Source organism: Pipistrellus hanaki (assembly GCF_964339955.1).
Source record: "Pipistrellus hanaki genome assembly, chromosome: 1".
Classification (NCBI taxonomy): domain Eukaryota; kingdom Metazoa; phylum Chordata; class Mammalia; order Chiroptera; family Vespertilionidae; genus Pipistrellus; species Pipistrellus hanaki.
This window is the reverse complement of record NC_140503.1, coordinates 49,458,813-49,486,808: the sequence shown is the minus strand read 5'-3', so window position 1 is coordinate 49,486,808 and position 27,996 is coordinate 49,458,813. Positions and strand designations below refer to the sequence as shown.

General features: G+C 48.6%; 1 protein-coding gene across 2 annotated transcripts in view; it reads left to right on the top strand.

Annotated features, from left to right (window-relative positions):
* Positions 1 to 27,996, top strand: part of CGNL1 (cingulin like 1) — a 526,252-nt gene that overhangs the window by 473,242 nt on the left and 25,014 nt on the right. For both annotated transcript variants that reach the window (XM_084875683.1, XM_084875684.1), the window contains exons 9-10: positions 23,341 to 23,544; positions 24,497 to 24,601. In XM_084875683.1, the coding sequence (XP_084731809.1) occupies positions 23,341 to 23,544; positions 24,497 to 24,601 (309 nt within the window). The remainder of the gene's footprint in view (positions 1 to 23,340; positions 23,545 to 24,496; positions 24,602 to 27,996) is intronic.

Sequence of the window (27,996 nt, the reverse complement as noted above, 5' to 3'; positions counted from 1 at the left end):
TTCATATATTCTAGATATTAATGTCTTATCACACTTAATTTGCAAAAAATTTCTTCCCATTCTGTTGATTGTGTTTTTACTTCTTTGATGCTGTTCTTGGAAGCACAAATACTATATATATATATATATATATATATATATATATATATATATATATATATACACACACACACACACACACACACACACACACACACACACTAGTATTTACTTGTGTTGTATCTAAGAAACCATTGTCTAAACCAGCTTACTCTTCTAAGAGTTTAAGTTTAGCTCTTACATTAAAGTCTAAGATTCATTCTGAGTCTATTTTTGAATATGGTGTGAAGCTGGGGTCTATCTTTCTTTTGCATGTAGATGTCAATGTCCCAGGACCATTTCTTGAGACCATTCTTTCTCCATCAAATGGCCTTAGCACTGTTCTGTCTCTGTTAAGGTGTCTGTCCACATTACCATCCACACTGTTCCCCAGAGAGGATTGAAATAGTGCTAACTGCTAAATTCAAATCAGGCTTGCTGCCAACTCAGGCGAGTGAGGGATTGTGAGGAAAATTAGACGAGTTTTAGGGAAGAGTGCTATCTTCCCTGAATATCTGCAGGTAGCATAAGCACATTTTTTTTACCCTGTTCTGTAAGCAGCCTTACTGAGGTCATTTGGACAAATTTAGTGATGGCCACCGGGCTTTCTTTCACATATGGGGAATAGTAGAAAGTTGGAATAGTGAAAAAAAAGGATTCGAGCTTAAGCAGTGGAAAGCACGGGTTCCTGAGTGTAATGGCTCTGTTATTAAAAAGCGGTGTGACCCCAGGTACACTGCTCGGCTTCCCTCTCAGTGCTCTCCCCTGTCAAAGGGGGACGCTGGTTAACAACTCTGGCAGTCCTCTGTGCTAAAGCTCTTTGATGCTGGTGTGTTTGAAGAGCTTGTCAACATGTTCAGGCTTTGCTGTTTAGAAACCATGCTATAAAAACATACTGAATGCCAGAAAGTAAGGAAGCACTCAAAGGAAACACATTCACACACACACACACTCTCTCTCTCTCACACTCACACACACTCACACACCTGATACAGGTATAGTAAACTAACACAGGAGCCAACAGAAAGAGCTCCTGGCAGCCAAATCTCGAACGATTTGAACAATAAAAGTAGCATTGGGTTATAAACCAAAATATAAAATAAATACCCATGGATCCATACTGATATAAGCAAGTGATCGAACATAAATAACTGGGGAGGTATAGACAAATCTACCTTAAGAAGAATTCCAAACGTTTCCTATAGGCACTTTGCTTTCAAGGAGGTAGAGCTTAACTCCCACTCCTTACCCAGGTGCTGCACACAGTGACTCAGTTCTACAGTACACAGTTTGGAAAGGGAATAAAGAGTGACTTTTTGTTTTTGTTTTTGTCAGTGGAAAATCCGGACAAACACTACCTGAGCCAGGTTATCAAGGTGAATATCAACAGTGATGAACCGCATTGATAGCATATATCCTTGATACAATGTGGTGAGAATGACGCTTTACCTCTAGGCCTTCTTCTCAAAGCCCTTGTCTGCAGCCTAATCATGAGAACAACATCAGATAAGTCCCAATTGAGGGGAATTCTACTAAATACCTGACCAGGACTCTTCAAACGATCAAGGTCACCCAAACCAAGGAGAGTCTGAGGAGCTGTCACAGCCGAGAGGAGCTTGAGGAGGCACGGTGGCTAAATATCGTGTGGATCCCAGATGGGGTCCTGGAATAGAAAAAGGACTTTAGGTAAAAACTAAGGAAAGCCAGATGTCGTATGGACTTAAGAAAATAAGAATGGATCAGCATTGATGGATTAATTATGCCAAATGTACCAAGCTGATGTAGGAAGAAAATAACAGAGGAGATTGAGTGTGGGGCATACAGGGATTTTATATTTGCTTAGTAATTTTTCTATGATCTAAAACTGTTCTTAAAAAAATACTTTTTTTTAATAAATATATTTTATTGATTTCTTACGGAGAGGAAGGGAGAGAGATAGAGAGCTAGAAACGTCGATGAGAGAGAAACATCGACCAGCTGCCTCTTGCACACCTCCTACTGGGGATGTGCCTGCAACTGATGTACATGACCTTGACCGGAATCGAACCTGGGACCTTTCAGTCTGCAGACCGACGCTCTACCACTGAGCCAAACCGGTTTTGGCTAAAACAATACATTTTATTTAAACATCTCTTGTTCCCCCCCAACCCCCTCCCTCCCCCCCCGAAAAACACACACCAAAGAACCCTGGTGAAACCTTCTGATAGCCAATTTGGCACCTCTTCCGTCAAGTCATCCCTAAGCACCCACCCCAATGGCACTGAGCTCCATGCACACCTCCTGCATCTGTTACATCACGTGCACACTGCTTTGCAGTTAATTTCCTCTCCTGTTCTCCCTGCGACACACTGAGCTCCTCCTTCATTTTAATGCACAGGCTTTGGCACATACTCACATGTTTGTTAACTGATAAAGGAATGAGCCCAAGAACAGATATTTCATGAATCTAAAGCATGTCTGATCTTTCGCGGTCTTGGTTCCTGTGCTCAAAGATGCTCACATTAAAACTAAGAAACAGCATAGTAATGGGATAATGATGCTGTGCTGCAGCAAGAAAAGTAAGTGCCTGCTCTGTCTGCTTCAGAGAACAGCATAGAGTCTCAATGAGACGATGGCGGTAAAAATGCTCTAAAAGTGCATTTATCCCATGGGATTCAGATGGCACTGGCGGGACCAACTTGCCATGCCCCTTAGTTAGGGACTTTATTGCTTCACTTAAGGCGTTTACTCTTTGAAATCCTCATGTATTCGGACTAATCTGGAGGAGCCCACTTTAACAACAGTGCAGTGACTAAGGGCAGCCAGGCTGTGAGTTGAAGGGGAAATTTCTGTGAGCAATAGGCTTGCACTTTGTTTATGACACTTTACCTCTAGACCAAATCTGGAACAATTTGAATAATTTGAACAAAGTAAAAAACTTTGTTTATACCCTGGCATTTATTTTTTTAATAGGATGAATTTGTGGCTACTCACAAAAACACCTACAAAAAGTAAAAATATATAGCCCAGCCAGGTGTGGCTCAGCAGTTGAACATCGACCCAAGAACCAAGAGATCACTGGTTCGATTCCCAATCAGGGCATATGGCTGAATTGTGGGCTCGATCCCTAGTAGGGGTCATGCAGGAGGCAGCCAATCGATGATTCTCTATCATCACTGATGTTTCTGTTCCTTGGTCCCTCTCCCTTCCTCTCTGAAACCAATAAAAATATATTTAAAAATAATAAAGTAAAATATATATATTTATAAAAAATCGTGGGAAATATAAATCCAAATAATCAACTCGGGGGTAGTGGGAACAAAATAGAGGCCAACCATGTAGCCCAAAGATCCTGAAGGTGAATTAGAAATGGGGCCCTGAGACTCCTGGCAGTCAAAGGGAAGAAAGACACATGTTTACCGTCATAACATTTCCTGTCTATGAGGAAACCAAAAGCTATTTCCTCAAGGGAAGTAAAGCTTCTCTTCACATATCATTTTAAAAATTGTACTCAGGTTTCTCACCTAGTCTAGGAGTGTGGGGACTCCATGGGCAGAGAGAGGAGGTAGATGTGAACACCCAGACATTCCGCTGCCACTTGCACATGCCCCGGGCCCACACATCACTGAGAGAGACAAGCCCTTGGCCTGGGGTCCTGATCAGCCTCTTGGGCATGGGCGTTTTCACTCCAGATTTTACTTCCTTATAGAGGATTGTGTGAGTGCAGCTGTCCTTTAGCCTCGGTGGGAAAAGGGGACTAGGCTGGTAGCCGTAGATAGGTATGTGAGTAGACATGATTCTGAGATCTGGTTTGACATTAGGAATAAACAAGGCGAGGAAAGTAAGTATATGAGACCAGGACTAATGCTTATAATAGTGAGTTCATGATTTCAGATTTGCCGGAAAGTCAGTGATGGTAGTGTCCAATCACATTGATTCTTTGTTCTTCTTCTGAAAGTATTAAAAGTTCAAGTAAGAGCTGAAGAAAGGGATGATCCCAGGAAGTTAGCAAAAGCTCACTTAGAATCATTCAAACCAGGTGGTCTTCCCTTAGACCACATGTGTCAAACACAAGGCCCGCGGGCCAAATCCAGCCTGCCAGGCCTTGCAATGTGGCCTGCACCGCGCTGTCATCACTGCACTCCGCTGTCAGTTTATGACATTGTCAGTTTATGACTGTTCAGTAAACCATTCGGCCCGCGATTTAGGCTGGATTTTAGATTTTGGCCCCTTCTCTGATTGAGTTCGACACCCCTACTTTAGACAGGGTCATGTCCTATCAACTTGTTTTCTATGACATCAAGACAGAGAAAGCATACTTACCAAGTCTGTGGGTGACCCTCACCAGGCAGAGGGAATCCCCCTACTGTGTGATAGACACAAGAGTCAGAGTGGTCTCTACAGGCAGAAGCAGTGGATTAAAAATCAACTTGATTCAACTGAAGAGAGAAAAGAAACAGCTCTTGTTTCTTTTCCCCTCGTTTTTAGGGGCTAAGAATAGAATAGAGGGTCCAAGGCTTAGTAGGACAAGAAACTCCACTGCATGAACCCTGAAAGGCCCTCAGCTATGGTCACATGCAAACGAACATGCTATCAAACATTAGGATCCTCCGAAGAACCATCTCGTGAATTCAGTGAGATTGCAAACTCCTGAATTCTACTTTTTCCCACCTGCTGTGGTTTTAATAAGCACTTGGTAACTTTCCTCACTCAAAGCTATTAAGCTAGTAGCAAATTTTTATTGAGCTCCAATTGTGTGTATGACATTAGTGAGACATGGTCTCCATTCCCAAGAAATCCAGGGTTCACTCTTAAATATGTGTGGCTGAGGAATAAAGCCAAATGCCACTGCTGTACCCCACCGTGCTCAGAAGAATCAGAGAAGCAGTAGGCACTCAGAGGGAGATGCGAGAACACTGACTGGGGATATCAACCTGAATCTCATTTAAAAGTTAAGCCTCCCAAGCCAAGGAAGTGTAGGCTCTAAAGACCGTCATTTTTATATCCTTTGCTCTTGCCATTTAAAATTTTAACATTTATAGGCTCATTTAGTGACTTAGTGTTTTAAAGGCGTAGCCATCGTATGAACATTTGTAACCGGATAGTGTGTGAGTGAGAAGGAGGGGTTGAGAAGAATTTGTGTTCTGGAGGCCAAAAAGCTTTATTTATGGTAGAAATACAAATGATTCTCTTTCTTTCTTCTTTATCTTCAGGTCCCTGCTGTGGTTCTGTTGGAATACAGGGTGTGAAAGGACCCATGTTTGCCACCACCCTTCTCAGTCCTTTTCCCCCCACTGCACCTAGATTTAGCAGTTAACACCCTTCCCTTGTGAGCGGCTTATTATAAATTACTCATCTACGATTAGGCTTTTAAAAATAGAAATAGAAAATTTAAAAGCCTTGGGAAGGATAGATTTTGTTTGGGGAATGGACCCAATCCCATGAACTTTCTGTTCTTTCTGTTTGGGGTTAAATGGCCCCGATTGTTCACGTTGGACTAATTGCACACTGGTGCCTATTACATTTTCCATCCCAGAACAACTGGATTCTATCTTTCTCTGTTCATTCCTGAACCCCAGCCACTTGTGATGGTGCACAGCGTCCAGCTGGTATCCCGTCCAGCAGATTTGGCCAAGGGTGTTCCCTGGAAACTCGAGCGTCTAGGCATGAGCTCAGACACTGGCACGCTTGCTGGCCTCCAAATAGCTCCATGTGCTTCTTGTAAAAAACCGACCGTAAGGCCAGAAGGTAGCTCCTCTCCTCCTCTGGATGCAATAGTGTTCTCTTTGCTTTTCTCTGAGGGATTTATCACCCCTTTTTGGTATGACAGGAGCTGTGAAGATGGCTGTCATCACGTCGAAACTCTTCAAAGGCAGGGGGCCTTTATTTTTCTTTACGTCTTTCTGAGGGCTTCCTAGGTTAGAGGATCAGTTCATGTAATTTGGTCATACCCCATGGGTCTTGAAACCACGAACCTGCCCTGTGGTTTCCATAGGAAACCTTTCCTGCAAAGGCACTGAAACACATGCACATGCAACCAGAAACCAGCCTTCAGCAGCTCGTTTGCACTGTATCACAGGACGCTTCTTGCTTTCTCAGTCAGCTCATCGACCGCCAGGCCCTCCTTGTGTTGGTCTCATTACCAGCCTCCTGGTCACCGACTGTGAGACGCAGGGGCTGTGAAACCTCTGCCATCTCTCACACCTCGAGGATGCTCTGACCTGTCCTGGTGGAGGGCCTCCCTTCCATGTCAGGAATCCTCCTGTATTACCTGCTGGTTCTTTAAATTCCGAGGGAGGGTAAGACCTGCGATGCTCTCAGCAGCAGCCTCCTTTGCCTTTTGGCCTCGGAAGACCACTGAGGAGGGAAAGGAAGGATGATGATAAACATTAGCCTGAGGGGCTGTCTGACTGCCTGGGAGAAACAGAGGTGTGGCCACCCTACTATTTTGTGTTTCTGTAGAGTCAGAGCATCGATGAACAGTCTGGGGAGGTGCTGACAAACACCGAGAAAGAGTTAATTGTCTTCATGTGATTTGGATGATGACCAGCATTATTTACCTAATGTGGATCAACTTTAATAAAGCACGTGTTGGACTCTGTCCAGGTAGCTCAGCTGGTGAGAGCATCACCTCAGTAGGCCAAGGGAATAGGTTCGATCCCCAGTCAGGGCACATATAAGGAAAATAACAAATCTCTCTCTCTCTCTCTCTCTCTCTCTCTCTCTCTCTAATACTTCCCTCCCTCCTTCCCTCCTCTCTCTCAAAATCAATCAATCAATAAATAAAGCATGTGTTGCAGCTCCACTGTAGCCTCCATTAAAGCCAAGTGAAGGGTGAGGGAATTAGGAAGGCATCTGTTTTCATAAAAAACCATTGCTTTGGAAGCATAGAAAGTGACTAACTGTCAAGAAAAATGAAAGCATATTTCTAGAAGGCCAAGAATGTCTTAGCAATCCAGATAAATGCTGCTCGTAAAAGCAAAAGTGATAACCAGGGGTGTCTGGGGAATGGAGCCTGGGAGCTCTGGGGAGTGCAGATAAGATAAATGAGTGAAAGACAAGAGGAGGGAAGTGTGTTTTCAGGGGAAACATTCACAGGGTTGTTATGAAGTACTATTGGATGTGCTCACAAAGGCAGCTGATACCTTCAGAAGTCAAAACAAAACCCCACTGCCTCGTGTCCTTCTTTGTTGGCTCTTAAAACCAAAATGTGACTGTTTCCAAGAAATCTGTTCTAATTATCAACAGACTTGTCTGCTGAACAGCTTGGGAGTCGCTGGGCCTGGTATTTGGGTGGAGGGCCGCCTTCCCCTCCGCACAAGTGTGCTTTGTAAGGGAATTTTCAAGGCCCTCAAGAGAGAGGTCCCTGGCTTATGCTTGGGCCAAACAGTTCCATGTTGAACCCTGGCCCTGTGATGTGGGGCATGTCATCTAACTAGTGGAGCCCCAGTTTCCCCTTCAGTAAAATGAGTTTAATAACAGAGCCACTTTGCTGTGAGGGTGAACCGAGCGTGTTGGCAGCACAGTCCCGGCACTCTGTGGCTGTGCCAGGCGGTGCTCTCGGGCAGGGAGGAGAGGGGAGAGGGGCTGGGCCTGATGACACTCTCACGTTCTGGAGGATGCACGTTTTGAGTAATCACAAAGAGGCAGACACCCTGGCCCCGCATCCTAGTGGGTGGGTGGCGTGAGGGTGGCAGTGGAAATGAAGTCCAGGAGTGACAGTCCCAGCGGCTGCAGGTCCCTGGGCTGCCCGGCGCATCTGGTGACTTCTTACAAAGGGCCCCGGTGACCTTGTCACCAACAGGAAAGGAAAGTCCTGGGCAAGAAGGCCCCTTTGTTTGCTCTTGTGTGTGTGCACCGTGTCTCCCTGACAGGCGGAACTAGCTGTTTGTTTTGTGGGACAAAGAACAGGCTTGATTAGGTTGGGGTGAGAACAGGGGTGGGAAGGGGCAGGGGTGGTTCCCGGCAGGACTCCTTTTGGTGAAAACAAACTCTAGGAGCAGCGTCTGGTCTGTGTCTCCCTGTCACAGATGGGGAATAAAATAAAGTGAGATGCACATGCTTAAACTTTGATCCAGCGATGTCAGAGCCCACAGAGAAGGTTCCTGAGTGACCTGACCCTCTTCATCTGGCTTCTTACTCGGCACCAATAGGAGTATTACTGGGAATTGGTGCTAACCACGATGAGATTCAGTAAAGAGGGGCCTGGAGTTAGAAATGGGGCCAGTTCCACAGGAGTGGAGGGTGAGGGTAGGCCAGGCACAAGGGCAGGCCCTGCAGGATCTGCAAGTAGCGGCTTTAATGTCAAGGCGATGGCGAGCCAAGCGTGTGTGCTGGGCGGCAAAGATGTGGGCCTGCGCACATGCACACGGGAGGCGCCTGTGTATAGAGCTGGAGATATTGGGTTCCTGTATATAGAGCTGGAGATATTCACGTCTCACATCAGTGGATGCTCATATGCTCCCAGTGCCCTTGGCTTCCTGTTGGAGATGGGAGTGGAAAGAACTTCCCATCCCTGGAGGATTCCAGATGGGGATGGTCCAGGTGTAAAGCAGAATCAACCAGGAGGTGACGGGTCTGTGCAAGCTTCTGTACTTTGACATGTGCTGTTCCGTATGGGCACTGCCTTGCCCTACCCCTCTCTTTCGGCTCAGTGTTAGCCATCACTCCCCTCAGATAGGGTTAAGGCTCCGCTTATCTCCTCTCCCATGGTATTTGGTTTATATCTCCATTATGGAATATACTAAAGCAGTGGTATACAACTGGTGGACCGTGAGGTCCAAAAGGTCAGCGACTGCTATACTAGAGGCCTGGTGCACAAATTTGTGCATGGGTGGGGTCTGGCCAGCCTGCCCTGATGGGGGCCCATCGGGCTAGGCTGGTAGGGGAGCTGCAGGTGGTTGGCCTGCTGTCCCCACCCCCAATGAGGATGTTGGAGGCTGGTCAGGGCTAGGCTGGCCAGTGGGGGGATGGGAGTGGACGCTCACTATTGGGCCCCAGATCAGGCTGGTTGGCTGCCGCAGTGCACATCATAGCCAGTGGTCATTCTTGTCATTCCACTGTTCAGGTCACTGGGCTTTTATATATAGATTGTAGTATACTTTTTTTTTTTTTTTTTTTTTTTTTCATACTTTAGGTTGGCTGGTTCAATAATTTGTGACTATTTAATTTGGGCCAGGTACTGTATTAAAGTTAGTGAGCAAGCTCAGCCTGCATGGCTCAGTGGTTGAGTATCAATCTATGAACCAGGAGGTCACAGTTCGTTTCCAGGTCAAGGGCACATGCCTGGGTTGTAGGCTCAACCCCCAGTTGGGTGCATGAAGGAGGCAGCTGATCAATGATTCTCTGTCATCATTGATATTTATATCTCTCTCTCCCTTTCTCTCTGAAATCAATAAAATGATATTAAAACAAAATAAAAACCTAGTGAGCAACAATAGACACATGCTTCTTGTCCTCAGAAAGCTGACAATCTAGTGGGAGAGAGTACGGTGGAGAATCCTGTAAGTAAAATCTAATTGCAGCTGTGACAAGGCTCATGGAGGAGAGAGGCTGGATCTTTGCCATCTGGGAGGTCAGGGGCCATTTCCTTGAGGAGGTGATGAATGGGCTGAGCAGAAGCTAATGGTGTAGAGAGGCAGAGGAAGAGCCTTCCAGGCAGATGTGCAAAGGCGCTGGGGTGGGAGGGAACACGGTACAGGAGGGAACTTCACACCAAAATGCCAGAGAAAGGATTGGGTGGAGAGAGGAGTGTGATATGTGACGGGGCTGGGAGGGTTAGGCAGTCTGCGTAAGCCTCGTGGACTGAATTAAGAAGTTGTGTTGTTGGTTTTTGCCTTTATCCTTAAGAGCACAGTTGGACCATAGAAATATGTAAGCAGTGGGTGACATGATCCAGAATCCTCTCTCCTGCCCCTGTGTGTGGGGATTGGTCCCTGCTTTGGCCTCTGAGCAGAAGGGGGGATGTGGGTAGACATGCTGGAGGCCCCGGCTGTTGTCCAAGAAGGTGGTGATGGCAGCTTGGACTGGTGTGGTGTCCAGGAGATGGAGAAAGGAAGGTAAATCTGAGATAAGTTTAGGAACTCCTGGTTTAAAATTAGATGGCTTTTCTTATTACAGCACTTCTCAGAGCCTTTAATCTGTAGGTTACGATTCTCTAAGAAAAGACTCAACTGTAAGGATTTCTCAGAAATGCGTAACCTCAAAAATCTTTTTTTTTTTTTTTTTTTTTTTTTTTTTTTTTTTACATAATTTCTCTTTGGGGTTACTTTCCACAGAGACTTCTGGATATTTTTGGGAATGAACCACAGAGAGAGGAATTAGTTTGACACAGTTTGAAGACGTGGGCAAGATCAGAGTGACTAGGTAGGCGAAGTCCATGTTGAAAGGTTGTGGAGGCCAGGCTACGAGGAGTTTGGATTCGGTCTGTTCTGTGCTGGGAGCCACTCTGGACTCTGAGCAGAGCTGCGTCATGGTGAAGGTGTCATTTTGGCAAGACCATTCTGGGAGACACACCGTCCATGAGCTGAGTGGTGAGGTGTGTGTTAGAATTGGGTGTCCTGGCTTTCTAGAAGTGAGTGGACAAGAGCCTGGGAGCAGATGAGAAATGCATCTTTCAAGCCGAGAAAGAAATGTCAGACATCTGCCTTCGCACCCAGTCCCCCTGGCGGGTGGCCACTGTCAGCCACAGGAGGCCACACGACAGCTTCCCCCGTGTTTCTGAGGCCAGGTGAGCAGGACTGCCTCAGGGCCTCTGTTCCGGCCGGAGCGAGAAGAGAAGGTGCATGTTCAGAATGGCATTGTCGTTGCCGGGGAGCGAGAGGGGGTTACTCAGCTTAACAGATAATGAGGAGGAGGGAGAGACATTGAAGTCCAGCAGGTTCCTGCCGCGGCTGCCATTCCACTGCGTGGCTTTGAACACGTGGCCTCACCTCGCCAGGCCCCGGTTCACTCACTCGGAAGATGCGTGGCGAGAACAGCTGCCAGGCTCTGCCCACGCAGGGAATTCCAGCCCTATCTCAGGGAACTAAAATGTCATGAACCAGCGCAGGCATTCATCAGGTCAAGCAAGACCCCGTGCCTCTCAGAGAACCGTAACTTTGTGAACATTTGGATGGAGAATGGGGCCTTTGTAAAAAATGTGAGGGGTGTCCAATTTCACACATTCCTTTGGAACTCAGACATCTGTTCTGAGGCAGAGCTGCGCAAAGCGAGGCAGACTCCGTCAGGACAGACTTCTTAGCGATGCAGAGCTTAACCGCACCCTCGTGAGGCAATCTGCTAGTTGGGGGACGAAATGTAGGGAGGGAAAGTGCTAAGACTTATTTTCATGTCGGCTGTTTGGAAGTTGAAGGAATTTTCTCATGGAGACATTGTTATACATTGGGGTTCGGTTCTCAGGCTGAGTAGCAAAAGTTGATCTAGCTCATGACATAGCAGAAATAATGTGTTGACTGTGAAAAATTAATATAGAACCAACGAGTAATGTGGCAGTGTGTATGTGTGGGGACAGTCACTGGATATTTTATATAATAAAAGCCTAATATGCAAATTGACCAAATGGCAGAATGACTGGTGGCTGTGACACACACTGACCACCAGGGGGCAGATGTTCAATGCAGGAGCTTCCCCCAGGTGGTCAGTGCATTCCCACAGGGGAAGTGCGGCTCAGCCAGAAGCCGGGCTCACAGAAGCCGAGTGCAGCGGTGTAGGAACCTCTCCCACCTCCACGGCAGCGCTAAGGAGCAGTGAGCCGAGCAGTAAGGAGCAGTGAGCAGGCGGTAAGGTCCGAGGGGTTCTGGACTTCGAGAGGGCACAGGCCGAGCTGAGGAAACCCGCCCCTGAGTGCATGAATTTCATGCACCGGGCCTCTAGTATTGATATATAGGCACTGAAAACCACATAAGAGAGCCAGTTAGTTCACAGAACTCAGGTTGTGAGCACCCTTTGTGCCAGGCACTAGGCTGGGCCCGGAGTGAGAGGCAGGCCCTGCCTGCGAAGAGCTCACTGTCTAGTTTCCAACCTGTCGGGTTCTCAAGTCAGTCCTCCTGGGTTGTATCCTGGCTCTGCTGCTCATTAGCCTTGAGGCCTTCAGCAGGTTATCCTCTCAGTGCCTCTGTCTCCTCACAGCAAAGGACAGAACAGCTCCTCCCCAAGGTGGTAACTTAAGAGATGCCCACGGAAGTCAGCTCAGTATCCAGAGAGAGCGTGCTCTCTGACGCTATTGTTATGCCCGCCTGGCTCAGAGACTTGTCCCTGGGGATGCGACCAGGAGCTCACTGATCAGGGGCCAGAAGTGAATTGGGCCCCTGGCCGGGTCCCCAAGCGTAGCCCCTGAATGAGATGGGGTGGAGCTCATTGGCCACAGAGGGAGAGACGGGTGGGAGGGGAAGGAGGCCAAAGGAAAAGGAATCTGCCTCCTTTTCCCCAGAGGAGCTAAGGAATAACTCACCAGCAAAGAGAGTGGCATTGGGGTGACAGGCTGAGCTCCCAGGAGCTGTCTGAGGAATGCATGCCAGTCAGAATGATGTCAGAATTACCCGGATTGGGAAGGAGGGAGGGGAAAGGTACTGGCAGCCGAAGGAGGGATGAGAGCAAGAGTAGGACCCCGGCAGTGGTGCCCTGAATGGCCCCATTGGTCCCTGCAGTATTGCTCTCAAAGAGGGTGAGGGTCTGGGAAGGACTAATGGATGTCTGTGAGTCTCTGGGTGGACTCGAGTTCAAATACCAGGTTTCGTCTTTGGCCTCTATGCAGGCACATGACTCTGAGGGATTTATTTTAGTTACTGGGAGACTTTGTCTCGGGGGTGGTTGTCTCTGTCAGGATGATGACAGACCAGACTCACATTTCATTGACCAATGTTAGTCATATGGCCACACCTGACTTCAAGGAGGGAAGGGGGCGGGGCATTTAGGTTCCATCCTACATGTGCTTGGAGGGGAAAGGACTGAAATAATGGTTGAGCAGCATTAGTGACCAACACAGGGATTTGTGGGGGCCTCTATGGCTTTAAAAAATACTGATGGGCCTTGGCCCCGAGCAGTCCTGGGGCAGGTTTTCAATTAGACATGGTTATTCCATCCCTCCTCCTCTGTCTCTCCCAGAAATTCCAAGGGGGAACGTGGCATTTTAAAGTCTTCTCTTCATTCGGGAACCAGAGGGACCAAGTGAGACTGGTGCCAGCAGCCACGCCGGGAAACAATTGGTCCACGGGGACCAGGCCAGAAAGCTGTCCCGCCTCCTTCATGCCCCTGTCTGGGAGGAACTCTGTGATTTATGCTCTGCAGCTTCTGGGCGGTTCATGCTAATTCCTTCCTGCATACTGTTTGCATAGTGACGAGTGTTTTGACACTTGGCCCTATTATCTTTCATTTTTCTTGATCCATGCAGTGAATGGATCCATCACGTCACCTGTTTCGTTTTTTTTTTTTAAAGGAAACCAGACTTGGATGTGGAGAAATTGTTATGCGGATAGAACCTCAGAGGGTGCAGGTGACCGCACCTGGGTTCAGGCGCTTCCATTGCTGGCCCTGCGCCCTGGGCTCCTCAGGGGGACCTGGCTGCTGGCCCGCAGGCTGCCCCGCAAGGAGGAAGCCAGAGGCCGTGGGCTTTGCCGGAGCCCGGTCTGCTCACCTCTGTCCCAGGGAACAAGCCAACATTTTAAGAGGAAATACATAAAGGTCACCCTTGTGTGTCTTCACTCTGGTCCTGTGGGAACCAGCTTCAAAGCAGGTGACGGTATTTTCCCAGCCCTTTGCCGCCCAGCCTTGTGATGTCAGTTCCACTTTTCTCTCTCCAGGTCCTGTGGCCAGAGGTGGGGGAACAGAGGAAAGAGTTGACAGTTTTCTGCGTGGGAATCGGGTCTAGTTTGGAGGTGTGAAGAGGCCCTAATGGGAATGGGTATCGGAATGAGAGCTCTTGACCTGAGCGTTTTCATTAATTTTTTAAATGGCACGGTTTCCAAAGCATGGCCTTGATGTCATCATTTACGGAAACAAGGGCAGCAAAATGGGAACGTTGAAAGGTTTACTTTCAAAAATAACAAAGCTTTCTGGGAAGGGAGCACTATGGCACTGTGGGCACGCTTAGGAGCCGCGGGCCTCCAGGCCGAGCCTCCGGTTTATCTTGGAGGGGTCCCCACAGCGAGGCGGTGCTCCGGGGAGCTGCTTGTTTGTGGTCTGTCTTCAAAAATCCTGTCCAACCTGCTGGACACGTGTGTGCTGATAGCGGCCTATTTTAACCGTTTGTAAAGCCGGCTGGCCTGTCAGTGACAAAGTGAGTGTAACCCAGTGTCTCACTCCTGCTTTCCTGCTGTGCCTCCCCCCGCCCCCAGTCCCCACTCCCACCCCCATTCCCGGTCTCACAGCCGCCCGCAGGGTGGGTCCCTTCCTCCAGCCAGCAGCTGCTTGAAGGGCTAACGGCACCGAAACAGAACGTTTCCTCACCGGTCGGAAGATTAGCTTAGACTGCGGCCATCATGGTGAAGGAGGTGGAGCCTTACAAACACAACGGAGGCTCTTTTTATCTGCTGGGAACTGAGAGGATCCAGGGAAACTGGGAAAATCTTTGTGAGAAATTTTTTGAAGAGTGGTGGTGTTTAAAAAAAAAAAAAAAAAAAAAAAGGGCAAAAACATAATTAAAAGCATGTGACTCATGTTTTTATGATATACTGCATACTCCTGCCTGCCCCCAATCAGGGTGTGTGGATGTGGCTAACGGTCCTCGTTGGCAGGTGTGGCTCTTCATGTTTCCTTCTTGGGTGGGGATTTGTCCCTGAGGATGCTGTCCCACTCGGGAGAACATGGTAGCCAGTGGCAGAGGCACAGACAGGGAGTCAGAGAGCTGGGGCGAGTCCTAGTGGTGCAGCTCTCGGCTACCTGTGTGATGGAAACATTGCTGCACATTTAGAGCGTGACTCCACTCATGTATCAGAACAAGGGTAAAACCAAGGCTTAGCAAGAAACAAGTAGGCTAGTGGGATGAGGGCATGTGGGTGATGGTGGGGGCTAGAGGGGGTTGACGGTGGGAAGAGGTCAATGGGGAAAAAGGAGACATATGTAATACTATGTGTTTACTCTAAACCATAAAATAAAATCTAAAAAAAGAAGAAGAAGAGGAAGTAGGTGCCAGTCTGGGTTGGGTCACTCCAAAGCCTAGATTCTTTCTTTTCTTTTTTTAAATTGGGATAACATGCACATAACGTAAAATTCACCATTTTAAATATAACTTACTGGTTTGTATAATTCACAATGTTGGTCAACCATTCCCACTGTCCCAAGTCCAAAAGGTGTCCACCACCCTCAAAGGAAACCCCTTACATGTGATTTCCCCTCTCCCCCACCTGGGGCAACTACTAGCCTCTTTTTCTTTCTCTGTGGGTTTGGCTGCTGTGGACTTTTCAGGGCAATGGAATCATTCCGTATGTCAAGGCCTGAACTATTGCGCATGTTGCCTCTTGGGAAGAAACACTTGACCTATTTAGGTGCAGAGTAGTTTTTATCATAGTTATTTCTATCCCCAGCGTGAGTGTTTCTGTACATCTGTTGTGTGGCTTAAATGAGCACCTATGTCAAACGCATTCTGTGACCAAGTGTGAGGTACTTTATTAGCATAACTTGTGTCTTGGGCCTGTGTCTGAATTGCAGTCCACTCAGAGTGCAAATCTTGTTGGTTTTTAATTATTTAAAGGGACTCATAGTGACTTATTTCACGAGGAGGTTGTGAAGAAAGTTGATCACATTTTTAATCAATGGGATCACCAATTTATAAGTCTGAGTGAAAGGGAGCATCCTGGAATTCCGGACTTTAGATCTGGCAGAGACCTTGAAATTAGAAAGTTCCAGAGGAGGAAACTGAACGCAGGTGGAGGTCAGATGACCTGCCTACAGAGCTCATGCGGTAAATGATTAGCAGAGTCTGGTCCCGAATCCACATCTTCTCACAGAAGGAAAGGAATATTGACCTCTACTTTCCTCGGCTTTGGAATCAACTCTTCCTTGAAATGCTTGGGTGTTGGCCACGAGTACCACCGTCTTCTTTGCCACATTGATTCCCATCTCTTTCATGCATGGCTCTTTTGTCAATAACAAACACACAAGCACAAACAGACAAATAGCAAGAGCGTATCCAGCTGTTGAACCAGTGCAGCTCTAGCTGCAAATACGTGAGGAAGGAATGGTGTTGGCCCTGGGGAAATGTGGTGAGGGAATTTCTGGAAACTGACGTCATTCTCAGAACAGGGGTTTGGAAATGATGTTTTTCAATGCTCGCTCCCCCTCTTGGGCCAGTCAGTGACAGAGTCAAAATTGAGGATGGAAACATCGCTGTTCATTCTTGTAGTGAGTTCAGCTTTTCAGGTGTTTATGTCTCGCCTTTCTTTTGGATTTTCTGGCCCATTTAGAGCAAGTATTACCTATTACACTTTCTTTAAGGATGTGACTTGAGCTCAGAGGGGTCAGGGGCTTGCAGAGGTCATGGTGTGAGCTGCCTGCAAAGCCTGCGGTATCACCTCAGGCGCCTGACGCCCCATCCCCTGCACTGGAGTCATTCCGAGGAGCCTAAAGGACTCCACCGTTGGCCCTGCCGTCTGAGCAGCCTCTCAGCCCAGACCTCACTCCTCTAAGTGGGAGCCACAGACCAGCATCACTGACACCACCTGGGAACCCATTAGAACTACGGATCTGGGCCCTACCCCATCCTTCCTGGGTCAGAAGGAGCGTTTATTTAACGAGATCCCTGGGTGAGGCCTGTGCTTATTAAAACGCAATAAGTCATGGCTTAGAGGCCTGAAGCTATGAAATTCACAGACAGCGAGGGAAAGAGATGAAGTGAGTGACGTGTGACTGAATATATATGTTGTTTCTATTCCAAAATAGTTTACTGTTGCTCAGATGAGGGGGACGTTGAAGACACAGTACAGGGGACCTGGTTCTTCACACTTCAGGGTGAGAAAGAGTCTCATGATGTTTGTGAGACGGTCCTCATTGTGGGAATGAGAGCGGATGTCCGCAGTGGTGATGGTGACAAAGGTGGTCACCCCCAGCAGATGACCTGACCCGGCGTCCTCTGTGGGTAACCCATCAGCTGAGCTCCTGCAGCCTTATCACCGGCGTGTGGGGCGGCCAGTGACACGGAACCGACAAACCCACATTCCATTCCCGGGCCTCCATGCCTCAGATGTTTCCACTCATTCAGCGAAAAAGGGAGACAGAAGGGAAACAAAAGCCGGCGGAGGCAGAGGCCTTGTTAATGAGTAGGACCTGATGTTTGCATCTGTGTTGCGTCTGCATGAGGACAAGCCCGGGAGCCTTGTCCCCTGAGGTTACTTGTGATCCATTACTTGTGTGAGGTCCGGTCTGTGCTCCTGCAGGAAACGCTACCAGACGCTCAGGTGTGCCACGCGTGGTGCTATGGGAGTTTCCCACTCACCGTGGATAAGTTTTCCTTGGCCCCAAGGGATGCTGCGGGCATTTCCAAATGTGGGTGGTAACTCATGAGCATGTGCCCGCCTGTAAGCAGGCCATTATTTACAGTGAATGGTGGTACTTGGCAAAGACTGGGACTTGTGTGTGCGATACAATTATATGTTCTTTCTCTACCCCCTTTAAGTCAGTAATTGGAGCATATGCTTAAAAAATCACCTATTTCCAAAGTTGTGGAAATTTAGCCATTCAGCACGTTGAAACGTGCTGCTTGTCTGTTTTGGGAGAATACTTTCAGTTGCCATTAGTTTACCAGCCCATCCTTGACTGGGTTATGGGGCTACATTTTAAATATATATATATATATATATATATATATATATATATATATATATATATATATATATATATGTGTGTGTGTGTGTGTGTGTGTGTGTTTGTATTGGAGTTTTTAAAGAAAGAGGAAGGGAGAAGGAGAGAGAGAGAGAGAGAGAGAGAGAGAGAGAGAGGAGAGAGAGAGAGAACAAGAAAGAGAAGAGAGAAACATTGATCAGTTGCCTCCCATATGCACCTTGACCAGGGACCAAACCCACAACCTGGACATGTGCCCTGACCAGGAATCAAACCAGTGACCTTTCAGTACCTGGGACAATGCCCAACCAACTGAGCCACACTGGCCAGGGCGGAGCTACATTTTTCATGGATTAGCCAACCAAGAAACCTCACTTGCCTTTGAAATAAGAAGGGGTCATCTAATTTGTGCGGTATAGTTGTCGTGGAGAGACCGTTCAAAGATTTCAGCCTCTTTTTGAGGAACCCAGGCTTGATGTTTACCTGGTAACGATGTGCACTTTGCTGTCTGAGGCCAAGTTTGAGGATGGGGGCGAGCCGGGCAAAGCCCTGCCCTTTTGGGAAACGCTGTGGGTTTCATTGGCCTGGTGGTAAAACAGGGGCCACCATACGAGCCAGCACCTCATCTGACTGGGTATTTTCAATAGCTTCAAGGCGGGTAGCTTCATCCCCCTTTTGCAAATGAGGAAACTGAGGCTCTGTGAGACCAGGCCGGCTGAAAGGCCCCAGAACCAGAATCGAGGCGCAGCCTGAAGGAAAGACTGCTTTTCCTTCTAATTGTTAGGTACGCATCTGTGGGACTAAAACCGGGAATCCCACTCTTGGGATGACTCCTGTCTGTGTTACTCGGGCTGGGAGGTGTGCATGTGTGCTGGGTGGCCGGGGAGGAGTGGGCTTGGCAGTGCTCCAGAGTAGACGTGGCACGTTTTCCCGGAACACCGATGACACGGTACAGTACTATAAAAAGAGACACGGAGTGGGATGAAAAATGTGATGGTGTCGAACGCTGCATGTCCGTGCATTTCTGATGGGAAACCCAGGCCTTGAAGACAGCTCCCTGCAGTCCGTGGATGTCTCTCGTCGCCCCGCATTTATACGTTTCTGCCTCGGGGCTGCTGGTGGAAGTTCGGAGCAGCACTCCCCTAAGTGCAAGTCCGGGGCCATCTGGGCCTTTCCACTCTCCCGGCTCTACGTGGTGAAAAGGAACTTCTGAACCGTGTCAGCCGGCGTGGGAGAGTTGGCGCCACGCTCTGTTTGTACAGCTGCTCCCTGGGCTCGGGGCTGCTATCTTTCAGGCCCCGCGGATCTGCGAATGTGCCGGGAAGGGCTTCTGGGGCTGGAGGAGGTGAGCGCGGGGCAGGGAGGTGGTTGTCCTCCAAGTGCATGCCTGTGGCCATGGAGAGTCACATTTTTCAAAGAAAACTATATATATATTTTAAATTGGTATCTGTTGAATTTCCATAGTTCAAAATTCAAAAGTCATAAGAGGTTTTACAATGGAATCCTTGCCTCTGCTTCTTTCCATGACCGCAATCCCTCCCTCACACCAGTCAGTCAGTGTTCCTTGTGTAGCCAAGTACATACATCTTTATCCTCCTTACCTCCTTCTTATACAAACAGGGGTATACCGTGTGTCATAGTCTGTTTCTTACATTTTCTTCTCCTTTTTTTAAATATATTTTATTGATTTTTTACAGAGAGGAAGAGAGAGGGATAGTTAGAAACATCGATGAGAGAGAATCATCGATCAGCTGCCTCTTGCACACCCCCTACTGGGGACCTGCCCGCAACCAAGGTACATGCCCTTGACCGGAATCGAACCCAGGACCTTTCTACAGGCCGATGCTCTATCCACTGAGCCAAACCGGTTTCAGTCTTCTCTTTTTTTTTTTTTTTTTTTTTTTTTTTTTTTTTTTTTAAATATCACACTAAATGCCTGAGTAATTGGCATTTAGGTGTTTTCAATCTTTTGCCCTTATAGTGCTGCAATTAATACCTTTTTTATGTGTCCTTTTGCACACATGTAGGATGAGTGCTAGAGGAAACGTTGCTGGGTCGGAGAGAATGCACATTATCGTTTTGATGGATGCTAACAATTTGTCTCCTGGGAGCACGCACCAGTCCTGGCCCCTTAACAAGGCATGAGAGAACCTGTCTCCTTACACCCCCCACACACTGTTACCCCGCCTTGGGCCTTGACTGTCGGGTGGCTGCAGAAATGATTTCAGTGCGATTATAGGGGATGGCCTGACCTTGAAAAACCGTGGAACAGCACATCTGCTGCTTTTGCCTTCGCGGTGAGGCGCCTTCAGCCTTTCGGAATGAGTGGCACAGGCATCGAAGTTGCTGTTTCTTAACTACTTATGACTGAGAAATAGTTAAAATGTTGAAAAGCAAATTGATGTAAGCCTTTTGAAAATAGGTGTCACATAGGTGACATGACACGCGAAATGAGTCCTTATGATGGAACCTCCTCCCTAGTCGCAGGACAGACAGGGCTTAAGATCAAAGACTCGCTGAAGTGCAGCGCCAGCAGCTTCAGGGAGGTCAGCGGTTGTCCCCAGTGACCTCCTGTCCTTGGTGGCCTTCCCCTGCCTTTGCCACATTCATGAGACACATTGTAAGCATTTGGAAAAGACAACGCATATGGGGGAATAAGGACACATATGTAACACTATAATCAATCAATCAATCAATCAATAAAAAGAAAAGATGACGCATAGACCAAAGTTCCAAGTTGCAAGGGCTTTTGGAGATCCTCTGAGCCAGTTTTCTTTTCACTGGGAAGTCATGGAGTAGAATTGCATGGGGGACTTGCCTTGAACAAAGGGATATGGTTTTGAGGTTTTTAGATTCCAGGACTGCTGCAGGTGAGTCAGGTATGGTTTCAGAAAGAGGAAGCTTGTCCCCTGGGCTTTACATAAAATAGTAGATGGGGTGCATGTGACAGGGTGGGGACAGGGAAGGAGTTCTGGAAAGGACTGTCAACAGAAGCTTAAGTTAATTTATTTGTAAACATAATGTGGTCTACCAACTAGGAAGACACAAAGAAAAATGTGTTACAAACGGTCGAAACAGGACTGACCATCTGAACACACACGGGCTCCTGCTCGCTCGCCCTGGGGAGCTGGGAGCTGGGAACTGGGGCTGGAGCTGACCCCTGTTAGTCGCACAGAGTGATCTGCTTGCCTGCTCAGTCCTCTCAGGACCAGAATGTGTCCCACAACTTTCAAACCGAAAATACCAAGTTCGAAACATCAAAACACAGCACGATCTCCTTTGTCTAGTGTGTCAGGGTGCCAGTTAGGCCCCAGTCCAGATTAAGCCAGATCCGGTTTTGTGTCCTTGTCCTGTTCTTGTAGTTTTGGATCTGTGCTCTTACACATTTAGGTCTGTAGTCCATTTTGAGTTAGTGTTTGTGTGTGGTGTAAGGAAGGGGTCTGATTTCTTTCTTTTGCATGTGGATATATGTATCCATTTGTCCTAGCAGCATTTGTTGAAGAGTGAAGACTGTTTTTCCCCCCATTGAATTGTCTTAGCCCCTTTGTTGAAAATCAGTTGATATGAGGATGAATTTTTGGGCTCCCAATTCTATCCCATTGATCTATATGTGTATCCCTTTGCCAATACTACCCTGTCTTGATAACTGTAGCTTGGTAGTGTCTTATCTTCTAACTAGAGGCCTGGTACACTGGTGGGGTCCCTTGGCCTGGCCTGCAACCTCTAGCAATCCAGGACCCCTTGGGGGATGTCAGAAAGCCGGTTTTGGCCCGATCCCTGCAGGCCACACCAAGGGATCCTAGTCTGCATATGATATCTTCGGTTAATTTCTTCCCGCTCTTCTCCCTTCCCTCATCCCTCTCAGTCTGTTCCATGTATCCATGCCTGTGGTTTCAGCTCCTGCATTGAGCCTCTGCCCCCTGGTGGTCAGTGTGCATCATAACTATTGGACTGTCAGATGGTCGCTTAGGCTTTTTATATATATAGATGGGAAAGTTAGGGCAGGAATGGGCAATCTGACTTTTTCTTTCCCTAGACTGACCAGTTAATTGGATTCTTTAGATCCCTCTTCAAGCTTTCAGCCACATGTTACTTCTCCTTGTTCATCTTGTTGGTTTAAGTAGGAGATGATATCCAAGAAGTGCTGAAAAATATTTGCTGCCGGGCCCCTGAATTCTCTTCACCATGTCAGCTAACTGTGTTTGGACTCAGTACAATGTATAGAATTGAACATTTGGGTTGTGAAAAGATGTGCTGGTTTCTGAAACTCTCTACTTGGTAAAGTTAAGGAGAGAACAGCTTACTGTACTGTTAAAAGATTTAAAGATCTTTCTAAATGGCTATGCAAGCAAGCAAGCAATCTGGCAACTAGCTCTTGCAGGTGGGCTGTGACATATCTTTGAAGTGAACCTCGCCCTCCCTGGGCCTTCCTTTCCTTGTGGGCATCTGCATCACTATTGCGTGAGCATTCGGTTTGCTAATCTGGGCATCGTTGTCGTAGTGGAGAAATGGAAGGTGAGAGATCTGCCGGGAGAGGTGGAATTCTGGACAAGGCCACTTATCATCACTTCAAGTTACTGAGCCAAAAAAAAAAAAGGATAAGTCCATGAGACTTATGGGACTAACGAGAACCATCCTGCTATTGCCGTTCCTTCTGTTAGGACTTGTGTGCAGCACAGGCTCATTCTCAGGTGATAGTGCCTAGAGCTTGTACTAGGAGCTATATTGTCATTAAAGCACATGTTAATTTCTCAGTTGGTGTTGGACATTAAAGAACATCTATACACAGAAACTGCTCTTCATCAAGGGGCCCTGCATATGGTGAGGGGTTAGGGAAGTGACCTCACTGGGAGGCAGTGGTTATGGAGTAGGTTGCAGATTCAGTCTGCCTGCATGTACTTCCTCCTGAGTGAACGTGGATAAGTCCCTTAATCCACCCAAGTCTCAGCGTCTTGTCTGTAAAATGACAATAAGAATAGTACTACCCTCCTAGAGCTGTTCAAGGTTGAAGACCTGTGTGAGCCCTCAGTGTTTACCTGAGCATCTCCTAGCTCACTCTCCCAGGCCCTCTGGCTTCTTTTCCTTCCTTTTTCGTGTGCACAAGGGCCTCCTCTAGATGTCAAGCACTTACACAGGCAGGGGTTAAAACTCTCTAAGGAGCCAATTAGTACGTTCGTTGGGCGTTGTGACACCACAGGCCTTGTGGTCTCGGCCACAACTCCTCACTCTGCTGTGGTAGCCGGAAGGCAGCCATCGGCAGTGTGTCCGTGTGTGGTGGTGTTCCAGTAACACCGCATTTATCACAGCAGGTGGCGGGCTGGACTTGGCCTGCGTGCTGCCATGTGTCTGCCCCTGGCTTACGGAATCGAACCCGTGACCCTTCAGTCCGAGGGCTGAAGCTCTAATAACTGAGGCAGACCAACCAGGGGCACATCATGGTTTTGTAATAAATGCCAGCTATCCTCCGAGCTGGGGACTGCCCCTTGACACTGGTTTACGTCTTTTGCACAGAATGTCAAGGTTCTGGCCAGTCAGAACACCTCACAGCAGACCCAGGATGGGGCAGAGCTGCGCGTGCGGGCCCTGGAGGAGGAGAACGAGAAGCTTCGGGGCAGCCTGGGCGAGCTGGAGCAGAGCGTGGCTCGGCTGCAGAGGCAGGCTGCTGACTTTGAAGGCGACGAGGCCAAAGCCAAGGACACCCTCAAGAAGTACGAGGTGAGTGAGGCTCGTGGCGCTGGGCAGCGGCGGATCCGCCTTCCTGGGTGAGGGGTTTCAGGAGCGGGAAGGGACGTGGTGCCGTAATGTAGTAGGAAGGGCCCCAGCACTCGTGACTGCGTCCTCTCTGCACACGAGGCTGTTTGTTTCTGCACAAGTGGTTTGCATGGGAGCTGAGCATCTAGTGAGGCCTGGTTTACATGGGAGCTGAGCGTCTAGTGAGGCCTGGGCACAGGGCTGATCAGTCAGGGTGGGACACGCCTGGGCAGACCGCAGACAGCAGACACGCTCAGTGTTTGGACCCTGGGCAGCGGCCTCCGCATCCCTGAAAAGGCCATCTCAGCACCACCATGGGGTCTGTGATCTCTCATCACCGTCTATTCCCTGTTAACACACAGTTGATGGTGTTTGAAGTCACACACCGATTTAACAAACCAACTCTGGTTTGCCGGGTTCCTAGAGGTGGGGGGCTGTTCTAAAGAGACAGGCACTGAGGGCCGCTGACAGGAAAAGAGGGGACAAAGCCATGTAAAAGGTAAGGTGACCAGACATCCCGCTTTTGGCGGGACAAATCGTTAAAAAGCGGGACTGTCCTGCCAAAAGCGGGACGTCTGGTCACCTTAGTAAAGGGAGATGTGCTCCAACAGAGGCCCCCCTAAGGTCAGAGCCACCTGGAAGCCTTCTCCAAGACTCTGGGCGCCGGAGTTGGTGCCGTCCGTACCTGCCCCAGGGGCGAGGCTGGATATTGGCGTTTTCCAAAATCCATCCCAGGTGATTCAGGTGTTCACGTCTGGCTGGGCACGGAGCTGCAGACAGGCGCACGCATCCAGGAGGATGGCTGTTGTGTGCCACCTGGGCCCAGGACACTCTCTTTCACTCCTTTCCTGCCCCGAGCCAGCCGCACAGCCGCAGCACACACCTGAGCACACCTTGACCCCATGCTTTGTTGTAGGGGGAAATCCGACAGTTAGAGGAAGCCCTCGTATGTGCAAGAAAGGAAGAAAAGGAAGCCGCGGCAGCCAGAAGGGCCCTGCAGAGTGAGCTGGAAGATGCTCAGGTAAGCACGGAGGCCGTCATCTTTATCCCTCACACAGGGAGCCTGGCAATCAGAGCCGGAGGGATGTGTCCAGATGGCCATTGGTCCTTGCCTCCCGGGTAGCTCCTTTGTAGTAACCGCTGACCTCAGAGTGTCCACCCAGACCCGTGAGCCTTCACTGTGGGACATTTGGCCGTGTCTGGAGAAAGATTTGATTCTCGCACTAGGTGAGGTACCGCTGGCATCTAGTGGGTAAAGGCCAGGGATGCTGCTGCACATCTTACAGTGCACAGGACAGCCCCCCAGCAATGAAGTGTCTGGCCCCAAATGTCAGTGGTACCGGGGTTAAAAAATCCTGCCCAGCCGGCATGGCTCCACCTATGAACCAGGAGGTTCACCTGTGAACCAGGAGGTCATGGTTTGATGATTCCTGGTCAGGGCACATGCCTGAGTTGTAGGCTCCATCCCAGTGGGGCGTGCAAGAGGCAGCCGATCAATGATTCTCTCCGCTCTCCCTCTCCCTTCCTCTCTGAAATCAATAAAAATACATTAAAAAAGAAAAATGCTGATCTCGACATTGAAGAACTTGACGGCTTTCCCGATATAAACGTGAGCTGTGTGAGAAGCCGGCAGGGCTGTCCCCCGGGCCCCGTGGCATTGGTTCTCTGGCAGAAGGCAAGTTTCTCTCTCCTCAGCCTCCAGCGAGTGCAGACCTTGAGGATGGCTTTGACAGGAGTGGGAGGAAGTCGTTTCCTTGAAACTAGATAGCTGTCTCCATCGGAACCAGTAGGTCCTTAGAAACATGAGCTTTTCCCACTGGAAGGATAGAAAGCTTGATTGAAGTGCGTTCTAAAAAAAAAAAAAGTCTGCCCTGAAGTTCTAAGTTGACTTTGCACAGCGACCTCCGTGTGACCCAGGTGTCTCTCTCCTCCTGCTCTCGGTTTTAAAGAACCAGCACCAACTCAGGCGAGTTGCTGAGAAGGTGAAAGCCAGGGTTTTTGAGCAGTTGTCTGGAAGGAGGTTGTTAAGGTTTTCCATTTTACAGTGTTTCCCAAACTTTTGACATATGTGTACCCCTTCTATAATTTTCATAACCCTGAGTACCCCTCGTTCTCATGAGAACGTAGAATTAGGCGCAGCTAAGCACGGTGCAGTGCATATCCCCACCAAACTCCAGTGCAACGCGTACCCCCACCAAACTCTTCCCATACCCCTGGGGGTACGCTTCCCATACCCCTGGGGGTACGCGTACCACACTTTGGGAAACACTGCATTAGGAGATCGAGGGCAGGGGTGGGGAGGGGCAGTGAGAAGGGGTGAGCGCTGCCCGCAGGCAGTGTCCAAGTTTGTAGGCCTCATGGCCGCTTTGCTTTCCTTTCCGTACCCAGCTTTATCCCTTCAGGGTGGAGGAGAGGAGCCAGGTACTAGGATTCTGTCAGGTCCCCTTAACTCAGGGCCCCCAGCCCGTCAGCGGTCTCCACCTTCTTTCTGGCTTTTGACAGAGACCTTGACTTTATATATATGGTAAAACCTTGTTTGTTCTTTCCCCTGACTTCGGTCATCTGAATGTCCTTGCTTTGGATATCTCTCTCTCCCTCCGTCCCTCCCCCCATCCCTCCCTGTGTGGATGGCCATTTCCCTGTGTGCCTGTTTAAGACTTGTGATGGCTGCAGCCCAGCTGCCAGAATGTGGGGTTTCAGCCTGTGAGCCAGTTGGGGACAGGAAGAGGAGAGATGTTTGTCCTCTGTAGGGACAGAGCTCTGCCCCCCCTGTCACGCCCGCAGGAGCGCTGGGCGAAGCTATTGCAGGCTTCGTCCTTTGGTGTTTCACACGGAAGGAAGTCGTTCACCCGCAGTGGGTCCAGGCTTCTAGTCCATCCAGGGGAGAGAACAGACGGCCTCCAGGCCTCCAGATAATGCAGCCCCTTCTCCCCCTCCTCTGGAGCTCTGCCATGCCTTGGAAGTTACCAGAAGTTATCCCTCACCTGTTCCTTTTGTTTGGGCCTGCTTTCCCAGGTGGGGAGCTGGTGCAGATGCTCAGTGCAGTGTGTGGCCATCCTCACTCAGTCCCGCAGGGATTCAGAAGGGCCCAGCCACCTTATCGTGGTTAACCTGAATTATCTGGTCTCAAAAGTTAGTGCTGTGATGGTAGTGCACCATCACCCTAAACCACTACGTTTTCTCTAAAATCTGGAAGCAGATAGGCAGTGCCTCTTTCTGCACTCCCCTTCCCAAGGCTCACCACTGAAGGGGGCTTAGCCCTGGGGGAAGCATTTACATTTCAATGTCTTCTTGCCTTTAGCAATCTGTTGCACCTTCATGAATGACAAGTTTATCAAGTTGATAAATTTCTCCCAAGTTTAGGCCCTAGTGTCAAGAGGCTTGTATTGCTGGACTTAGAGATACAGTCACGGTAGCTACAGAGCATTGCCCTCCTCGCTGCTAAATGCAAAGTTGCCATTTGGGACATATTTCATGTGAATTTGGGACATGTTTTCTCAGCAGTGATGTATCGGAACGTTGTTTCTTAAATAACCAAAGAGGAAAAGCTGGAGAGATGTGCTAAGCAACATCTCTCAACTTCAGAGTATATTAGAATTACCTGGGTCACGTTCAAGTGCAAATGTGTGGGCCCCACTCCAAGAAAAATTGTGGATGGCATCAGAAAGGGCCAGAATGTGCATTTTTAGGAAGGGGGACTGCACCCTTGCCTGATGGCTCAGGTATAAGAAGTCTTTAGGTCACTTTTGGGAATAGATATTAATTTTCAATGAATGAGTATTATTAAATGCCTTAACAGTGAGTCTGGGTTATGAGATATACACAGATAGAACATTGATTCCTTGATTTTACAGATCTTAATACCCTGCAAGAGAGGCAAGCATACAAGGAATATTTTAAAAATAATTTAGCAAAAACTATTCTTCTAAGAAAATGTGTATGTGTTGAGGGGGTGGGTGTTGGTCCGGCTCCAGCCGTGCAGGAGAGCAGAGTTGGGTGGGTTGAGCCAGGGGTGGAGCCAAGATGCACCCATCACATGAAGTTGAGTAGAGCGGGAGCTGGCTTGTCTGCTGACCTGTAGCCCTGGGATTGGGATCCAGGAGGAAGAAAAGGAGAGGCTGGGGGGACCTGTAGGTGCAGGGGCTGAGTTGGATCCTAGAGGTTCTATGGATAGCCATTGATTGGTTGGTACTGTTGTTTTTCAAGAATTTACATCCTGAGATAACATGTTTCTGAGACTTTTCTCCCACACAATGGAACTATACACCGCTTACCTTACCCTGTGTGCCCCCCTTGGCCCTAACACCACTGAGTCAGCCGCAGGCAGACCCTAGGCACTGGCCCCGTCTCCGGTGTGTGCCCAGCTGTGCTGTGGTGGGAAGCGCTCCTGCTCATGGTCCCACGCTGAACTTCTGA